Source organism: Chenopodium quinoa, unplaced genomic scaffold, assembly GCF_001683475.1.
Source record: "Chenopodium quinoa cultivar QQ74 unplaced genomic scaffold, ASM168347v1, whole genome shotgun sequence".
Lineage (NCBI taxonomy): Eukaryota > Viridiplantae > Streptophyta > Magnoliopsida > Caryophyllales > Amaranthaceae > Chenopodium > Chenopodium quinoa.
The window spans coordinates 1,567,963-1,585,578 of NW_018745170.1; the positions used below are offsets into that span (position 1 = coordinate 1,567,963).

The 17,616-nt window shown below is 42.2% G+C and overlaps 2 protein-coding genes across 2 annotated transcripts; one reads left to right on the top strand and one right to left on the bottom strand.

The window, feature by feature from the left end:
• Window positions 1-2,105: 2,105 nt before the first annotated feature.
• On the bottom strand, window positions 2,106-6,483 carry LOC110710173. Its single transcript, XM_021888437.1, has 3 exons — window positions 6,186-6,483; window positions 3,784-3,918; window positions 2,106-2,577 (listed from the first exon to the last, which is right to left on the bottom strand). Exons 1-3 carry the CDS (start codon window positions 6,345-6,347, stop codon window positions 2,491-2,493), a joined length of 384 nt encoding a protein of 127 aa, XP_021744129.1. The 5' UTR covers window positions 6,348-6,483; the 3' UTR covers window positions 2,106-2,490.
• A 72-nt stretch (window positions 6,484-6,555) lies between these two features.
• On the top strand, window positions 6,556-8,231 carry LOC110710171 (glycosyltransferase family protein 64 C3-like). The gene has a single exon (XM_021888435.1). It carries the CDS (start codon window positions 6,871-6,873, stop codon window positions 7,912-7,914), a length of 1,044 nt encoding a protein of 347 aa, XP_021744127.1. The 5' UTR covers window positions 6,556-6,870; the 3' UTR covers window positions 7,915-8,231.
• The last annotated feature ends 9,385 nt before the right edge of the window (window positions 8,232-17,616 follow it).

The window sequence follows — 17,616 nt, forward strand, 5'->3', positions numbered from 1 at the left end:
CAATATATTCTGAAAGAGAGAGATATGCTAACAGTTTCACCTGCATAGGGTTCTAAAGAAGGTATGATCTAGCACTAGACATCTGTTACAGCTGTCCAAACTATAATTAGTTAACAGCTATTAGGATCTCCCTTTTTAGCACAAAAACTACCGTACAACAGGACCAAAAAATCAGCATAGAAGAAAACTATACAAACTTGAAGGAATCGTATCCAATGCGGATCTAACAAGTAGGACAATACTATAATAGCATATTGCATTCTACAAGTTCCCATAAACCAGTGTAAACAGAGCAACTATAGCATGTTCTCTTTATTGATTCACATGTGCTGGCAAAATATAGAAAAAATGTAAACAAATATGCAAGGCTATAAGCTTCTGTTTGACTTCAGATCTATGAAATGATAATTATATTCATCTGCTTTCGTGCAGAATAATTAACATTATTGTCCAATCAAAACTAAGCAACAGAGCACATGGTAAGTAATTTTACCTTTGGTCCATGTGAAGTCTTTAGTTGACATGAAGAGGCATAAGCATGTAGAGTAGTGCAGACTTTCCGAAACAAGTCCCTGAAGAGTGTACCATGCAACATTTAAAGAAGTAAAGATGTATAAACAAAGAAATGGAAGATACTTAGAATAAAACAAAAGGTAGAATTATAAGTATATTCCTTGAAAACATATTTTTTTTTGTCTTCATAGTGGCCAAGTGATGTCTGCTAGCTTATCTGTTATGTCCAGGCTCCAGGGGGTTGTGCTAGAGATCTGTGTTAGAATCCCATCTGCGTTTATCAACATAGTTTTTATCTTCTTCACCTAAAAAAAAAATACAAAAAGACTACTCCATTCTGTTCCGTAAACAATCTAATCATCGCAGTGCTATAGACATGCGGATGAACTAAGCATAATTTCTAGAATCAATGTCATACTATATATATACACATCTGCATCAAAAACGTATTTAGATATAACTGGAGGGAGGAACAGGCTATTAAATTTATCACCCAAGGGGTTCATACTCCTACTAATTCCTTAACAACATGAAGTGTAAAATTGTCAATCCAGAAAGGATTTGTTGTAAGAGTTTCATCAACTGGTTCTGCTTTAGCATAAAGATGGTAAATCAAGAAACACAAAATGACTCTTTAAAGCCTAAATTACAAACTAACACATCAAACTTCGTTAGAGAGAAGCTACACAGATCAAATATGTGAGTGAGGTTGAGTATTCTACATGTCCAAGCAGTCCAATAAATAACACTTCGAACAAATAGAACAGTTCCCATCATATATGAATTAATTTTTCTCTGATAGGCTCCAGGATACAGGCACATATGTGAGGAGACAATGTTATTAATAACTACTACATAACTTGCACAGCTGCTCAGGACAGAGGCTTTCCTAGTTTCCTGTAACAAATTCAAATTTACTAGGAATATGATTGACTGCAATAAACTACACAAAGTAAGCACCTGAGCAAAAAATTAAGTTCTTTGCCAATGTATAATTCACTGAGTAAGCCCTTATGCCGCAACTTATTCAATGGCACAGTCCTAACAGAACCTTTATTCCATAACTCATTTTTTTTTCATCTTAATGGCCTTTCCAAATTAGTTACTGAGGTTCTAATATCACTCAAAAGACTGTGCCTGACCATTGCTGTGATCATTTTTCAATCACAATACTCGATACCTTGTCATCAAAGATAATAAAAATACTCCCCACTGATGTACTAACAGAGCTAGCACAAGTAAAACACAGTAAGCTTCAGCTGGATCGATTTATTTGTATGCTTTTGTCCACTAATGCATCCATAATAAGCTGAAACATCTTTATTTAGCCATTACCTTATGCTTTTGGGTTGTTCACAAGTGTTCTGACATTGTTTCTTCTTTGTTGAGCCATAGCCAAGCTAATAGTTGATTGAACCCAAACAATTGATCACAGGTGACTTGTTTCCTTGTCATTACAGTCACTAATTTCAGTTATCTTTCACTACACAGAAAGGTTAAAATGTCTCCTCTAAAACGATTAATGAAAGATAACTTATCAACAAAAGAACAGTAAGCAATACCAAAAGAAAAACAGTATGTTGTTCTCACTCTTCTCAGACAAACTTATCGCAGTGGTTTAATTGTCAATGAAAAATTAACGTGGTGCTTCTGTACAAAAAAATGCGTATACAACTGAAATATCCACAACAACAACAACAACAGCAGCAGCAGCAACAAACAATGGGTGTGGCAACTCCCTAAAGGACCATAGACCAAAGAAAAATATGAGAGCAGCTAATTCTGAAATAAGATACTATTCATATTCTGTATTGCTGGTCAAAAAGGAAAAATAGGAGAAGAGTAAACAGAACATATTTTTCTGGCCCCTTCCCCCTCTCCAACCCAAAATTACTAACTAAGAATTATATTGCCTTAAGCTTATCATCAGCCTTCATCCCACCAAGTACAGGCTAGTTTTTCATAAGAGTTTGATCCTCAAAATGAAAGCTGCTCACCATCACTCTGATCTGGGAATGTAACACATTTGAAGACTTTACACTTCGCGCACATTATGTATCCAGTCTGCAAGCAAAATTTGTTCGAACAGTCAAATGGCAATCCCAAAAAAATATTACCAAGTACACCATATATTCAAAGCTATAATATGTATACTAGGCAACACAACAGCTATGGCACCCTTCACCAAGACGTATTTCACGTCAAAAATCACAATTTGTGTTTCAGTCAGACTGCTTCTGAAGAATCAGAAGACAGTCATCATCTTAATTCCTAAGTGGGAAATAGAGTATAAGGGAGGAAGAAGACAAAACAAGTTAATCTGAACAATATATGATAGTTAATTGAAATCATGGCATTGGGAGACTCTCTGCCAAAGGGAGGAAGGTATTGAGGAAAAAATTCCCTTGAACTAAAATTTTGTGAAAACAAAGGCTAATATCAAGCACTCTGCATCTTCTCGTAACAATTCAAGAATAACTTAATAACAACATACTGCCCCCTTCTTTATTAAGACCACTTCCTTTCAATAATTGTTCCTGAACTACCCCCCTTCCTCCTCACACCACCTTACGCTGCCCCCACTCAACCCCTCTGCCTGTCCTCCATGGTATATCAGAGAGGGAAAGAAATATAGATCACTGTATTTTTTTTTACATAAAAGATGAAGAGGAAAGAAAAGTAGATTTAATTCGTATCTGAATCATTTCAACTTGGGAGTCCATCAAGAGGAAAGAAACTACTTCCTTTTCTTCTTATTCCAGTCCAGCCTAAATATTATCTAAATAGGAACTAGTTCCATCACTCTCCCTACTCTTCCTTACCTTCCATGTCTCATCTCCCTGCTCTTCCTTACCTTCCATTTCTCATCCTCCAAACTGAGCATAGAAGAATAGACCAAAAGTAAGGCATCAAATTAAAAATAAACAGTGTGATCTTGTGAGAGCATTTTTACTTACTTATAAACTGAGTTGACCTCTAAAGATACCGCTAGAAAAGAGGAAGATACGAAGAGGTGGGGGAGGGAGTGGTGACTGATGTTACATTGTTTGATGGGCAATTTTGTAGCTGATACTTTGCTTTGAGATCAGCATGTAAGATATTGGGCAATCCTCCACTAATGGCATCACTTATAGTCTCCATTTTACTTTCTCATATACTTCGTATGAGATACTAATCAATAGCTAGACATCATGGATTATGTATGCTGTAATCAGCTAAAAACATCTCGAGTTTTTCCAACGTGGTGATATAGAAATATAAATCACTTACTGCTTTACATGATGGACATCGACGGTAGATCTTATTTGTTTGAGACTTCACATTAGTTTTTTGTCCATTGCAGAAATCACAAAGTAGCCATCCTGTTCCGTTGCAAGGTTCACACAAAATTCCTACCTTTGATTCCTAAACAGTTTGAGTAAGATTAATATCAGGATCAGTTCAGCAACATAAAGAACAATGTAGCAGTATAGAGAAAAACAAATTAGAAGGTAGGACATAAAGAACAATGTAGCAGTATAGAGAAAAACAAATTAATTAATGAAACAACAGGTACACAGCTCAACAGAGACAACCTGCTTCCTTATAATGTAAACAAAGTGCAGTAACTAGAATGTTTACATTCTGTTTATGTTACAGATGTTGAATGAGAGTATGAGGCCGATGGGTTTTGGCCCTTATCTCAATTTACTTCCTCAATTTTATTTATTTTATTATTTTTATCTATTGTAGATAGGATGAGAGTTCCGTAGAGTGATCACTATTCCTTTGGCATCAATAATTTGGAGTAAAATGATTTATTATCTTATAAAGTAGATAATAAACTTTGAAAACAGCACTGATATAAGCCTACAATAGTTCCATCCTCAAAGAATCTCTAACATTTTTCTAAATGAGTAAATTTACAAACCCACTTTGAAGCCATATAACAGATACAGTCATATAGAGTACAGTACAACACAGAGCAATGAGGTGTAATAGTAGTTCAATGATTTCTGAATAAAAAGTCAAAATTTCATTCACAAAGAGTGCACACAGCAGGGTATGAGATTTACCCATCTTTTTGGAAAGCACATGCTTATCCTCCACCCAATCCAGTCCCACTCCTATAGAAACAGGGTTCAAATTTCGAACTAAAAGAAGCTTGTCAATAAAAATTCATCACAGAACTTTTTTTTTCTTTCTTTTTTTTTACCCCTAGTAAGTAAGAGTAATCTACTTCCTCCGTTATTTTTTAAATGCATCATATGGAAGTTCAACTTAGATGCATGACTTTCCTCTTTAGTTAATGAATTCTCTCCCTCTCATATCACATGGACCCTCTTTTTTCTCTCTCTATCTTTCTCATCTCCAAAAATTGTTTAGAAGTCTATGATTTTAAAAGTGATGCATTTGAAAAATACAAAGGAAGTATTATTTCTCAATTCACAACCTAAGAGTTATGCTGCTAAAAAAAACTTGTAGCAAGGACTTTATTGATACAGTAAACCCAAATCAAACAAGGCTACCAGCCAACAATTCATTTGCAATATAAAGAATCAAACCAGGATTTATCATTTGCTGTGATCTTAGGACCTATAAGACTATTCACCATCATTTATTGTCTGCTTTACAAGTATATCAATTCTAGAACCCTTTTTATTCCACAAAGCATCATTCCTGGCTCTCCAAAGATGATATAAAACAACCAATAAACTGGTGATATTAACACCATTTTTAAGACTTATTTCCATTCAGAGTTTCAGACTGTTCTCAGCCCATCAAATCATCCAACTGAAGTGTTCATAAGTGTAAAAACTTGTAGAATGCATTCCTTCCCCATGATTGATAAAATGACATATCAACAAACCAAAGTGATGCCATGAAATTGATAAAATGACAAATGAAAATACAATTTCTTCCTTTTTCAAATGAATAAACCTTATCTCTACATCATTGAATATTGTCCCTCTTGTGTTCGAAGTTTTCAGTTGTAACTTTTATTAAGTTACACTAATCATGGTGGTTCATTCAAGCATTTAACAAGAATAATTAGCTGATAATGATTAAAGCCAGAAATAGTAAGTACTTGAGAGCCATTACTTCCCCAAGCAAAAAAATTCACTTACATGTTAATTAATTGCAGTATATCTTAAAAAACAAAAGTACATTTTATCCAAACCAGTGAATCAAACCCACATATCCCGATGCATTATACAAAGCACAGCTTAATATTACATAAATCCACCAACAATTGCAATTCCCTTGAGCAAAGAACTTCCAGTGAAAAAAGGATGAACTCAAGTATGCATAAGGCCACAGAAACCCTTTCTTTAGGCCCCGGTAATACTAATCTTATTCAACAGTATAAGTACAATATTCATTCTATTTAAACAATCCCTCAAAATAAAATTCTAACTTTAAGCCTTTACAACAATTTCAAGTCGCTCACGAGAACACCACCACCACCACCCAACAATGTTGTGCCAAGCAATGAAACAAACTGTACTTATAAAATTTAATTAAATAGTTAGTACAATTAAAATTAACACATTAATCCTAATTTCAAAGATCAAAATCTTCATTCATAAGCAACCCAATCAAATTTCACATGTTTAACCATAATTCTTGGTGTAGCATGTATAGTTTCAATGCTTCAATTAGATTAAGTTAGAGAAAGAAGAGAGATATACTTGTTGTTCCACTTGCTGAACAGCTGAGCAAAACACAGGCTTTAATCCCACCACCCTCTTTATAGATGAATTTGAAGATGATGGAATTTTTGGCAAGAAATTGAGCTTCACAGTTGGCAAAAGAGCTGCCATTGTTACTCCCATCAATTCCTTCAAAATCATCAAATACCAACCAATACTAACTGCTAACGTTCACATAAAACCCCTGCCAAAAATCACCCTTCATATTCACCATATTCACAACATTGCCACTCCGATCCCACCACACAAAACTCACGAAAAGTCGAGAGATATTATTCATATCCGAGATTCATCAATCCCACGCACATAAACAAATAAACAATAAAGTTTGCCATTATTGCCCTCAAAAAAAAAAAGGTTCACCATTTCCCGTTCACCACATAGCCACTCGGCCCACTCCGAACCTACGATTTCCCACCACTAGAAGTCGAGAAAATTCACGTTAATTAGAGATTGATCAATCTCACACACATAAACACTAAACCGTCAGACTCACTATTCAGCCACTCAAACCCACAATTTTCCGAACACGAATTATAAAACTCACTGGAAGTCGAAAAAGTTTATGTTAATATCCGAGATTGGTCAATCTCACACACACGAACAATAAATCGCTGACTCGAAACTCGTCCCACATTATTTTCAACTCTTCCTCTCCTCTCCCATGGAAGCTCGAAGAAGATACATTTTCTCTCTCCTCAATTTCATCTTCATTCTTCATCTTCCACTCTCAACTCTCTCTCATCGTTCTCTCTCCTTAAACCCTAACCCCTGGTGCGATCGAAAAACCCTACCAAATCCACAATCACTACGAACCGATCAACTAACGGTCCTCATAAACGGATATTCGGAGCTCCGAATCTCTCTCCTGAGTACGATCGCCGGAGTTTACGCAGCGTCGCCGGTGATCGCCGCCGTCGTCGTACTTTGGGGGAATCCATCGACGCCGGCGGAAACCCTAGATTCTCTCTCCTCGAATTTCTCTCTCCTCTACTCCGCGGGTGCACCTGTTACCGTGGTCCGTCAAAAATCTAACAGTTTAAATTCGAGGTTTCTTCCACGCCGTTGGATTAGGACACGTGGCGTGCTTATATGTGACGATGATGTTGAGGTGGACCCCAAATCGATTGAGTTTGCGTTCAAGGTTTGGCAGGTGAATCGGGACCGTTTAATTGGGTTGTTTGCAAGATCGCACGGTTTGGATTTAAGGAGGAAGGAATGGATCTACACCGTTCATCAAGATCGATACTCGATCGTGTTGACTAAGTTTTTGATGTTGAATGTTGACTTTTTGTATTTGTATAGTTGTGGGAGGGAGGGGTTGGAGGGAAAGTTTAGGGAGTTGAGGGGTGTAGTTGATAATATGTGTAATTGTGAGGACATATTGATGAATTTTGTGGTTGCCGATGTGACGGAGCGGGGCCCGCTCCTTATTGGAGCCGAGCGAGTTAGAGATTGGGGGGACGCGAGAAACGAGGTAGTTATTGGGAAACGAGAGAAAGAGGTCGGTGTTGGATTGAGCGGCGTGAAGAGAGGTCTTGGAGAACATAGAAAGAGGAGGGGAGAGTGTATAAGAGAATTTCACAAGGTTTTAGGTAGAATGCCATTGAAGTATAGTTATGGAACCGTGGTTAGCCCGGTCAACGAGCAAGGGTTGTGTGAGAAAGGAGGAAAGTTAGTTCCTTGTGACCAACAAATACTTGAATGAATGAGATTAAACGACGTATGAGTTATGTATTATGATAGTTTACCTATTAAACATTAGGATCAATGTTATTAAAATCATGATTCAGATTGTAGAATCGATCCCAATTCACCCAAATGATATAATTCGTCAATAGAATTGTTGGCTGTAGAATCGGTTAAAATCTGTGGAATTGGATCGATTCCACAATTCTATTATCGATTCTCACGATTCCACTCTTGCAAAAAATCTGATTTTTCGAAACCCATAACTTTTGATTGCGAAGCCGAAATTGGGCTTATAATAAATCGTTGGAAATCTCTTTAAATCTACTTCTAATAAAATTAGTCCCATAGTAATATCATTTATATATTTTATGTTATAGCCTAAAGAGTGTAAGGGTGTCTTAGTTGAGACTAACGTTAGTCAGTGACTAATATATTATTCAATATAAATCATAATTAAGCTTATGAAACATCAATTTAAAGAACTTTTAAAATTTTATTTAACCATTTAATTTTTTTGGGCAAAAGAATAAATTCATGAGTCTAATGCACTCAACTTTGGGCATATAAAAAACACTTTTATAACATGAGTTTGTTTTAGTTGTCATTCTTTAGCTATTTGTTTGAAATGAACTATTGACACTTAATATTCTATTATCAACGGATCATTTATTAGGGAGAACAGTTTTAAGGGTCAACTACGTTTTTTTTTCATAATTTAACAGCAATTGTCTCGTACTCACGTTGATTAGGGGATTTTGCTCCCACCAATCGGAATGCGCCACGTGGGCCAATCAGGTCCTGCCAAGTGTCCCCCAGTTGGACCTCTTAGGGCTTGCCACGTGGCACACGCTTATTCGTCCACCCTGGACCTATTATGTCATGACACGTGGCATACTTCATGCCTAATGGAAAAACCGGCCACCTAGGCCCAACTTCCGAGGGAAGCCCAATCAGCCCAAGGTTAACCTAAACCTAGATTGGCACGTTTCCCGAGGTTATAAATACCTCCCTTAATCCTCATTAAGGGGGATTACACAAAAAAAAACGCAGATTACACACATTAATCACTCTCACCTAGAGAGACCCAATCACTTTAATTTCCGCATTAATTACTCCTTAATCAAGTACTAACTTGACCGTCGGAGGCGGATCTCCAATCATCCGGAGCGTCCGTTTTTTTTTGCAGGTACAGGCGGCCGGTTCCAGTCTCGGAATTGTAACTCTCCCGCAGGACATCAGAAAACCCCGAAACATTTTGGCGCCGTCTGTGGGGAGAGTACTTCTGAGATGGCATCCACGTTTGTACCGGCTCCTGAAGAGAGGCGTCCTCTGGACGACCCTCTAGTTCAGTCGGACCACGATACTGAGAATGAATTTGAAGTTGAAGCTCACACAGCTTCAGACGGGACCCTAAGGGCCCGACGTACCCGTCATACCGAAAGGAGGGAACGGGAACATCTTCAAACTGGAAGTGAGCCAGCAGGCGCACCGCCCGTTCGGCAGCAGCCGACTGATGAGTCTGCTCCCATCACAAGGAACGAACTCATGACCTTCATGAGGGGCTTCAAGGGAGAAATTCAAGAGTTGATCAACAAGAAACCGCCTGCTCTGGACAAGGAGCAGTCGGCTAAGAAACCCTCCACTTCACGAAAGAGGAAGCCAGTTCAGGGGCGAGAGGCGACCCCTCATCCTAAATCTAGGAAGTGGGAGCCGCCTGCCCTTGATTTCACAAAATACCGTTTCCCTACTCCAGGAAATAGAAAACCTGTTCGTCATATTCAGGCGGACGGGTCGAAGAAAACATACACAGACGCTCGGCTACTGCTAGAGCAGAAGAAGAGTGACCGATTGTCAGAGTCGGCCTCTACTTCAAATTTCCAAGACAGTCTGCGCAATACCTCGATGAGGCATACTCAGTCGTATCATGAGAGTCAGTCAGGCGGCACCTCCCGTCAGTCCGGCTTTCATAGCGACCAGGCGGTACCAAACTTACCGTTTGTACCGCAACAACAGTATTTTTTGCAGCCACCTCCGTTTGGTGGGCATGCACCAAAAAAATGTCCAACCTATGGACTGGCAGCTACGGTTGCTTAGACTTGGCGAACAGCCGTCGGCCTTCTCCAAGGAAATTACTGAAGCCGCTCAGCCGGCCAAAGTGAAAAATGTATTAGTAGGCGCCTATGATGGCACTACTAACCCAGAAGACCATCTGATGGCATTCACCAACCTGATGTACCTTCAAGGGTTGGATGATCCCACTTGGTGCAAGTGTTTCCCAGCGACTCTCAAAGGAATCGCACAACAATGGTTCGGCAACCTGCCGACTGGTTGTGTAAATAACTTCAGGACGCTTGCTTACTTATTCACCTCCAACTTCGCCATGAACATCCCTGCGAAAAAGACGACCCTTGATTTAGGAACAATTCAGCAGGGCGAGAAGGAGGGGCTTCGTTCTTACATCAGGCGGTTTAACCTGATGAGAATTCAGATTCAAGGGTTACCGGATGAAGTAGCCTATACTGACTTTTTCAGAGGCCTCAAAGACGGATCGACATTCAAATTTGATTTGGTTCGAAAGAGGGTGGCGACTCTTCAAGAGGCCTTGATTGAAGCGGAAGCCTATATACAGGCGACTGATCTTTGTAGTACAAAACAGTCGGACGGGAAAAGGTTCGACAAAGGAGAAGGACGACAGAAACAGTCGTCAAGCAAAAATGAGAAGAGAAAAGAGGTCTGGGCGGCTGATTCCACTAAACAGCCGTCCCAGAAGAAGAAAAAAGAATTCAAACCATACTCCCCAAAGTATGCGTTTAACAAGGATAACAAACTTATCCTAAAGGAAATCAAGGGACGAATCTCAATTGAAAAGCCGGTCCCCATGAAGGGTTCTGCAAACAACCGGAACCAAGAAAAATTCTGTGATTATCATGAAGATGTTGGTCATTACACCAATGAATGCATCAGTCTCATGCGGTATTTGGACCGCCTGGCTGAGCAAGGTGATCTTGACACTTATGTCAAGAAATCTACGGGGAACACTTCCTCGAAAAAACAGTCGGCCAAAAAGAATCAAAAGGCCGACAGCTCCGATACAGATGATGCAGTCGTCTACACCATAGCAGGCGGCTTCTCAGGAGACGGCCCCACTATTCGGGGCAACAAAGACAATATCAGACGGCTAGATGTAAATTCCGTTCACCAAGAACGGCTCTCCAAATATTCATTTCCTGAGATTGTCATCACTGAAGAAGATCTAGGAGGGGTAAGAGGGCCGCATGACGACCCTATCGTTATTGAATGTAAAGTGGCTAACCAGAGAGTTGGACGAATCCTCATAGATACCGGAAGCTCCTCAGATCTCATCAGTAGCAAATGTCTGTCGAAACTAAAATATCAGACTGATTGCATACATCCGGCATCCCACCCTTTAGTAGGGTTTGGAGGAGGAGTCGTCCACCCAGTGGGACGAGTGGATTTACCCATCCGCCTGGGTGAAAAAGGGAAAGGACGACACATGGTAGTCCGGTTCCTGGTAGTAGAAGAACTCTCGGCCTACAACATGATTTTGGGACGACCAACCCTGAATAATTCCAAGGCTGTTATAATCCCATCTCTTATGTTGCTCAAGTTTGAGAGGGATAATGGAACAGTCGGGTCCCTAAGGGGAGATCAGAGGATGGCCCGAGAGTGCTATCTCTCGGATGTCAAGCCCACCGTTATGGCCACTGGGTCGAGTGGTGGAAAAATAGACCTTGACAATGTCAAGGAAAGTGCGCCTGTTCAAGAAGCAGGCGGCAAGAAGAGAAAGGCATCCCAGACAGGGGCCGCAAGAAAAGAAAGAAAATAGCAATCATTGGTAGAAGAGCGGTCGGATGAATTCCGCCCTCAGCCAACTGGTGAGCATACGGATCTGATCCTAGATGACTCGCGTCCTGACAGAACAGTCAAAGTTGGGACGACTGCTCTAAGGGACCTGGGTGACGACTTTCACATACTATTGAAAGAATACAAGGACATCTTTGCATTCGAAGTCCATGAAATGCCAGGCATCAGTCCTGATCTGGCGGTACATAAACTGGCCGTGGATCCGAAAAAGAAGCCGGTACGGCAGAAGAAGCGGAACCATGGCGAAGAAAGAAGTCAGGCGGCAGCCGCCGAAGTTAAAAAATTACTTGATGCAGGGTTCATTCGGCAATGTTACTTCCCAGACTGGGTTGCAAATGTGGTGCTTGTTAAAAAACCGAATGGCACCTGGCGAATGTGTGTAGACTACACAGACTTAAACAAGGCGTGCCCCAAAGACAGTTACCCTCTGCCTAAAATTGATAACCTGGTCGACTCAACAGCCGGCCATGCTTTAATGAGCTTTATGGACGCCTACTCTGGTTTCCATCAAATTCCTTTATGGAAGAAAGATCAGGAGAAGACGGTCTTCGTCACTGATCAGGGGTTATACTGTTACACGGTCATGCCGTTTGGTCTTAAGAATGCTCCGGCCACTTTCCAACGAATGATAAACACTGTGTTCTTTGATCAGATTGGGAGAAATGTCGAGGCATATATTGATGATATGATTGTCAAGTCTAAACTTCAGAAAGATCATCTGTCGGACCTCCGAGAAACTTTCGCCACACTCAGGCGGCACCATGTCATGCTCAATCCCAAGAAATGTGTCTTTGGAGTTGAGTCTGGGAAATTTCTCGGATTCCTTATCAATCAGAGAGGAATAGAGGCGAACCCTGAGAAGGTGCAGGCGGTCATCGACATGCAGTCGCCTCGTACCATCCGAGAGGTTCAGAAGTTAACAGGTTGTCTGGCGGCCCTGGGAAGATTTCTAAGCCGATCAGGCGACAAATGCCTATACTTCTTCCAAGCCATTAAGAAGAAGGCAAGGTTTGAATGGGGGCCGGATGCTGAGGCGGCCTTCCAGAAATTGAAAGTTCACTTGCATTCCTTGCCGAGGCTGGTCAGCCCTTTGCCCAAAGAAGTACTCTACATGTACCTGGCCGTCTCTGATCATGCGTTAAGCGCTGTTCTTATTGCTGAAAGAGACGGTTGTCAGCTCCCGGTCTACTTTGTCAGTCATGTACTGAAAAATGCCGAGTTGAGGTATCCCTTAGTGGAGAAATTTGGTCTTGCACTCTTCATGGATGTTAAAAAATTGAAGCCCTACTTTTTGGCACATGCAGTCGTCGTGTATACAGACCAACCTATCAAGCGGCCACTGACCACCATGGAGTCGTCAGGCCGAATGATCAAATGGGCCATAGAAATACAGATCCTTGAAGTTACTTTCGAGCCTAGAAAAGTAGTGAAGGGGCAAGCCTTTGCTGACTTTATTGTTGAGATGACTCGTCCTCCTGACTCTCAAGTTCCCGACCGAGTCTGGAAGGTATATGTGGATGGAAGCTCTACTTCAAATGGTTGTGGAGCAGGCGTCATATGTCAGTCGCCAGAGGGCGACAGGTACGAGTATGCTCTACGCTTCAGTTTTCAGGCCTCAAACAATGAGGCAGAATATGAAGCTTTACTAGCCGGAATCCGCATGTGCAAGGCGGCAGGGGCAAGAAAAATAGACGCCTGTTCCGATTCACAATTGATAGTGAGTCAGTACAATGGCGAATACGAAGCAACCCATCCGGCCATGATCAAGTATTTACAGGCGGTCCGACAAGCAGTCGGCTCCCTGGAGGATTTCCATCTGACACAAGTGCCTAGATCAGAAAACAACCAGGCGGATGCACTTTCAAAATTAGCATCATCCGCTTCCTGTGATACTCCTCGAACTGTTTTTTGGGAAGTAATGGAGAGGAGAAGCATCGAGGAAGACCCTATTGGAATCCTAGACAGAAGCTCAACCTGGATGGATCCAATCAGGGCATATCTGACAAACGGTACCCTGCCGGATGATCATCAACAGGCGGCATCACTGAAAAAACGAGCAGCCAGTTTTGAAATGATAAAGGGAGAACTTCACAAAAGGGGGTACCTTCAGCCTTTCTTGAAGTGTGTTACTCCAGAAAAAGGACGAGAGATCCTAGAAGATCTCCACTCTGGTTACTGCGCTTCCCATGTAGGTGGTAGGACGCTTGCTCAGCGGGCAAGGCGGCAGGGCTACTTTTGGCCTACTTTAGAAGCAGATGCAATGGAGATGGTGAAAAAATGTGACAAGTGTCAAAGGTTTGGCAAGCTAATTCACCGTCCGGCTACTGACCTCACTACCATTCATAGCCCACTACCGTTTTCTAAGTGGGGCATGGATATTCTAGGTCCATATACGCCTGCTACAGGCGGAAGGAAGTACATACTTGTTGCAGTCGACTACTTCACTAAATGGGTAGAGGCGGAAGCTGTAAAGGGAATCAAGACGAAGGATGTAATTTCATTCATTTGGAAAAATGTCATCACTCGGTTCGGGGTTCCCATGTCTATGGTTTTTGATAATGGTCCCCAATTTGAGACGCCTGTTCTCAAAAGCTGGTTGGGTGACCAAGGAATTGCACACTACTTTGCATCTGTCGGCCGTCCACAAGCAAACGGCCAGGTAGAAGCCTTTAATAAAATCATCTCAGATGGTCTCAAGAAAAAGATTGAACGAGCAGGCGGCCTATGGGCGGATGAACTACCACATGTTCTCTGGGCCATTAGGACGACTGAAAAAGGGGCGACTGGAGAAACTCCATTCCTCCTAACTTATGGTGCGGAAGCTGTTCTTCCAATAGAACACTACGAGCCGACTCTTCGAATAATGCTATATGACGAAGAGGCAAACTGGGAAGCCATGCGCCTGGCATTAGACTCACTCCCTGAAAGGAGGGGCAATGCTGTCTTGCGCCACGAAATTTACCGCCTGAGAATGACTAGATCATACAACAAAAAAGTACACAGGCGTCCACTCAAAGTGGGGGACTTTGTACTTAGAAAAATGGAAGCAGTTGGTAGGGCTAATGAGTCTGGCAAACTAACTCCCAACTGGGAAGGACCCTACCGAATCTGTGAAGAGGTCAGGGACGGTACCTACTGTCTGGAAACACCAGACGGCCAGCCGTTGCCTCGAACTTGGAATGTAGATAATCTCAAGAAATATTTCTTTTGAATGATGTAAATAGTCAAGGGCTACTTAATAAAAATTTACTGTTTCATTCAATTTTGTACTAAGAGGGGCACGCCTACTAACAACAGTCGGCTACTCTCAATATTTAGTTTTCGTCTTTACCTAAGAGGGGCATGCCTACTGACAAACAGTCGGCTACTCTCAATCTTTACCTAAGAGGGGCATGCCTACTGACAAACAGTCGGCTACTCTCAATCTTTACCTAAGAGGGGCATGCCTACTGACAAACAGTCGGCTACTCTCAATCTTTACATAAGAGGGGCACGCCGCTTGTTTCACTCAACCGGCTACTCTCCCATAATACAGTTCACCAAGAACTATCACAGGCTCATGGCTGAAATGATCAGACCAGGCGCCAAGCCAACTGATCCAAATATAAGTTTAATTCGACCTGTCCCACATTATAGCAGGCGTCCGACGGCATCCATCTGGATGAAATTCGTCGCAGAGAGCAGCTCCCTTTTGGGTGGAACATTGTTCTATAAAATCATTACACGGTACCTATACGACTGTCCCCAAGGGCAACCACGTAGCCGTTTTTGAGACAAGGATAACTCTATCACTAACCAAACCGGTGGTAGCAGTTGAAATCTGAGTCGGATGACCCCCTGTATTACTTGGGATAAATTCAGGGGGTACCTCTTGAGTAAATAGCCAACAAACATTGGCGAATCGAAAGGTTCAGCCGGCCTCCACCGCCTGGTACCTTTACTACTCAAGCAAGAGTGACGGCGACTGAGTAACACCAAAGTTAACTCATAGTCACTCTCTCAAACTTAGTATGGAGCCTAAAAAGTATGAGTCGTCCGCCTGTTTTTAGCACAGGGGCGCTCAACTACTACTCCTGCTAGGTTAACAACCTTTGAGTTAATAGCCAAGAAAAACTTGGCAAATCAAGGGGACTATCCGGCCCCCGCCGCCTGGTTTCCCTACCACTCAAACAAAATAGACAGTGATTGACTAACCGCAAGGTTAACCAGTCGTCCTCCTTAGTACGGAATCTAGAAGGTATGAGGAGTCCGCCTGTTTTTTGGTAAACAGAGGTACTCGACCACTATTCTTACTAGGTTGGTTATACTTACAGCTGCCGTCTGTAACCCAGCAGGCGTAGCTACTTTGGTTGAACGTCCTGTCCAACGCCTGCTTCTATGCAGCCACCAAAGCAGACGACCAACCATCCCCCAACGAAATAAACTAAGTACCAAACTTAGTATATTGAATCAAAAGAGGCCAATGGCCGAATAATGCTAAACGCTTTCCTACTTGGTTAATTTTACAAATGACGGGACCGCCTGCCTAAAGGGAATCCTGCCTAAATGGTTCGAATACCGATTGGATAAATGGCCGACTGATCGCCCAGCCTGGAAACAGACAACCAGTCGTCCAGGGGCATAGGCGGCGTGATTATCTATCCGTACCTGTTCTGCAACTATCGGCTATGTAAAACAATCGGTATAGTGTGCAATTGGATATCAGAATATTCAATACTTAAACAAATTTGAAGCAAATAAAAATAATATTCATTAAAAGGAAGCCGGCCATTAAAGACCGGCAAAATATTCAGAGCCCCGGCCCCCTGGCCGGGTAAATACAAACAAACGACACGCAGGTCGTGGAAAGAAGACATAAAAGCTTAAGAAGGGGGCAGATCTTCAATATTAGCAGCCGCCGCCTGGTCAGCACTCTTCTTGCTGGACTCGGCTTCAGCTGCATCCTTCTTTGATGCATTACCCCCAAGTGGCACAAGCGCCACTACCGGCTGCTCCTCCTCCTCCAACGCCTCTTCCTCAGCAGCCGCCAGGATCTCTTGATTGTATCTATCAGAACACTGGCGGTACGTTTTTTCCCATGAGGCAAAGTCGGCATTGGGGAAGAGGCGGCCCCAAGTCATGCGCTGGATTTGAACAGAGTCTTCCATCATCTCCCGGACCAGCTCTTTCTTCTCTTGCTCGGCCTTTTCCGAGAGCTCCTTAGTAAGACTCTTCTCCTGGGTCACCAGGCGTTCCTTTACGCTCGCCAAGGATTTCTCGAAGGTTTCGTATGAGGACATCTTTTGGCGAAGAGGTCTCAGCTCGGCCTTGAGGTTGTTGATGGTCGCCTCCAGCTCGCTATTCCTCTTCTGGGCCGCCTCTAACTGAATCCGGATAGCGGCGGCAGCCTGCGCCTGATAATAAAGAATATCAATGGTCAGAACTTCGTGTTGGGCAATTTGAAACATTGCCTTATCACAGTCAGAGGCGGCCATAGCTTTTGCAGCCTTTACCTCTTTGTTCTTCCGGTCAAGCGGCTTGCGAAGGCCGTTCACTCGGAGCAGGGCCTAAGTAAAAAGGGGAACAGGCGTCAGTTTCCAAACAAAAAAGAAAACAGGCGTCCTGGAATTCAAACTCAAATATGCTAAGTATACCTCAGCAAGGACCCCTGCAATCCCGTCTAGGTCAAGGGTGCCGACACCCCTGACCGCCTCCCTTTCAGCCGGAGGAACGACCTTGATCATAGACTTGGCCAGCTCGACCAAGTCAGGCTCCTGAGGGTCGGCTGCATCAAGCATAAACAAACGGATTAGACTTAGTAAAGAAGGGAGCAAGCCTAAAATTTACAAGGATA

Bases quoted from the DNA above. Each gene is read 5' to 3' on its own strand.
- LOC110710171 (XM_021888435.1), top strand. From the start codon at position 6,871: ATGGAAGCTCGAAGAAGATACATTTTCTCTCTCCTCAATTTCATCTTC.
- LOC110710173 (XM_021888437.1), bottom strand. From the start codon at position 6,347: ATGATTTTGAAGGAATTGATGGGAGTAACAATGGCAGCTCTTTTGCCA. The intron at 3,919-6,185 runs GTATATCTCTCT...CAAACTGTTTAG, and splicing joins TTCAGCAAGTGGAACAACAA to GAATCAAAGGTAGGAATTTT. The intron at 2,578-3,783 runs GTAAGTGATTTA...TTTTGCTTGCAG, and splicing joins GATGTCCATCATGTAAAGCA to ACTGGATACATAATGTGCGC.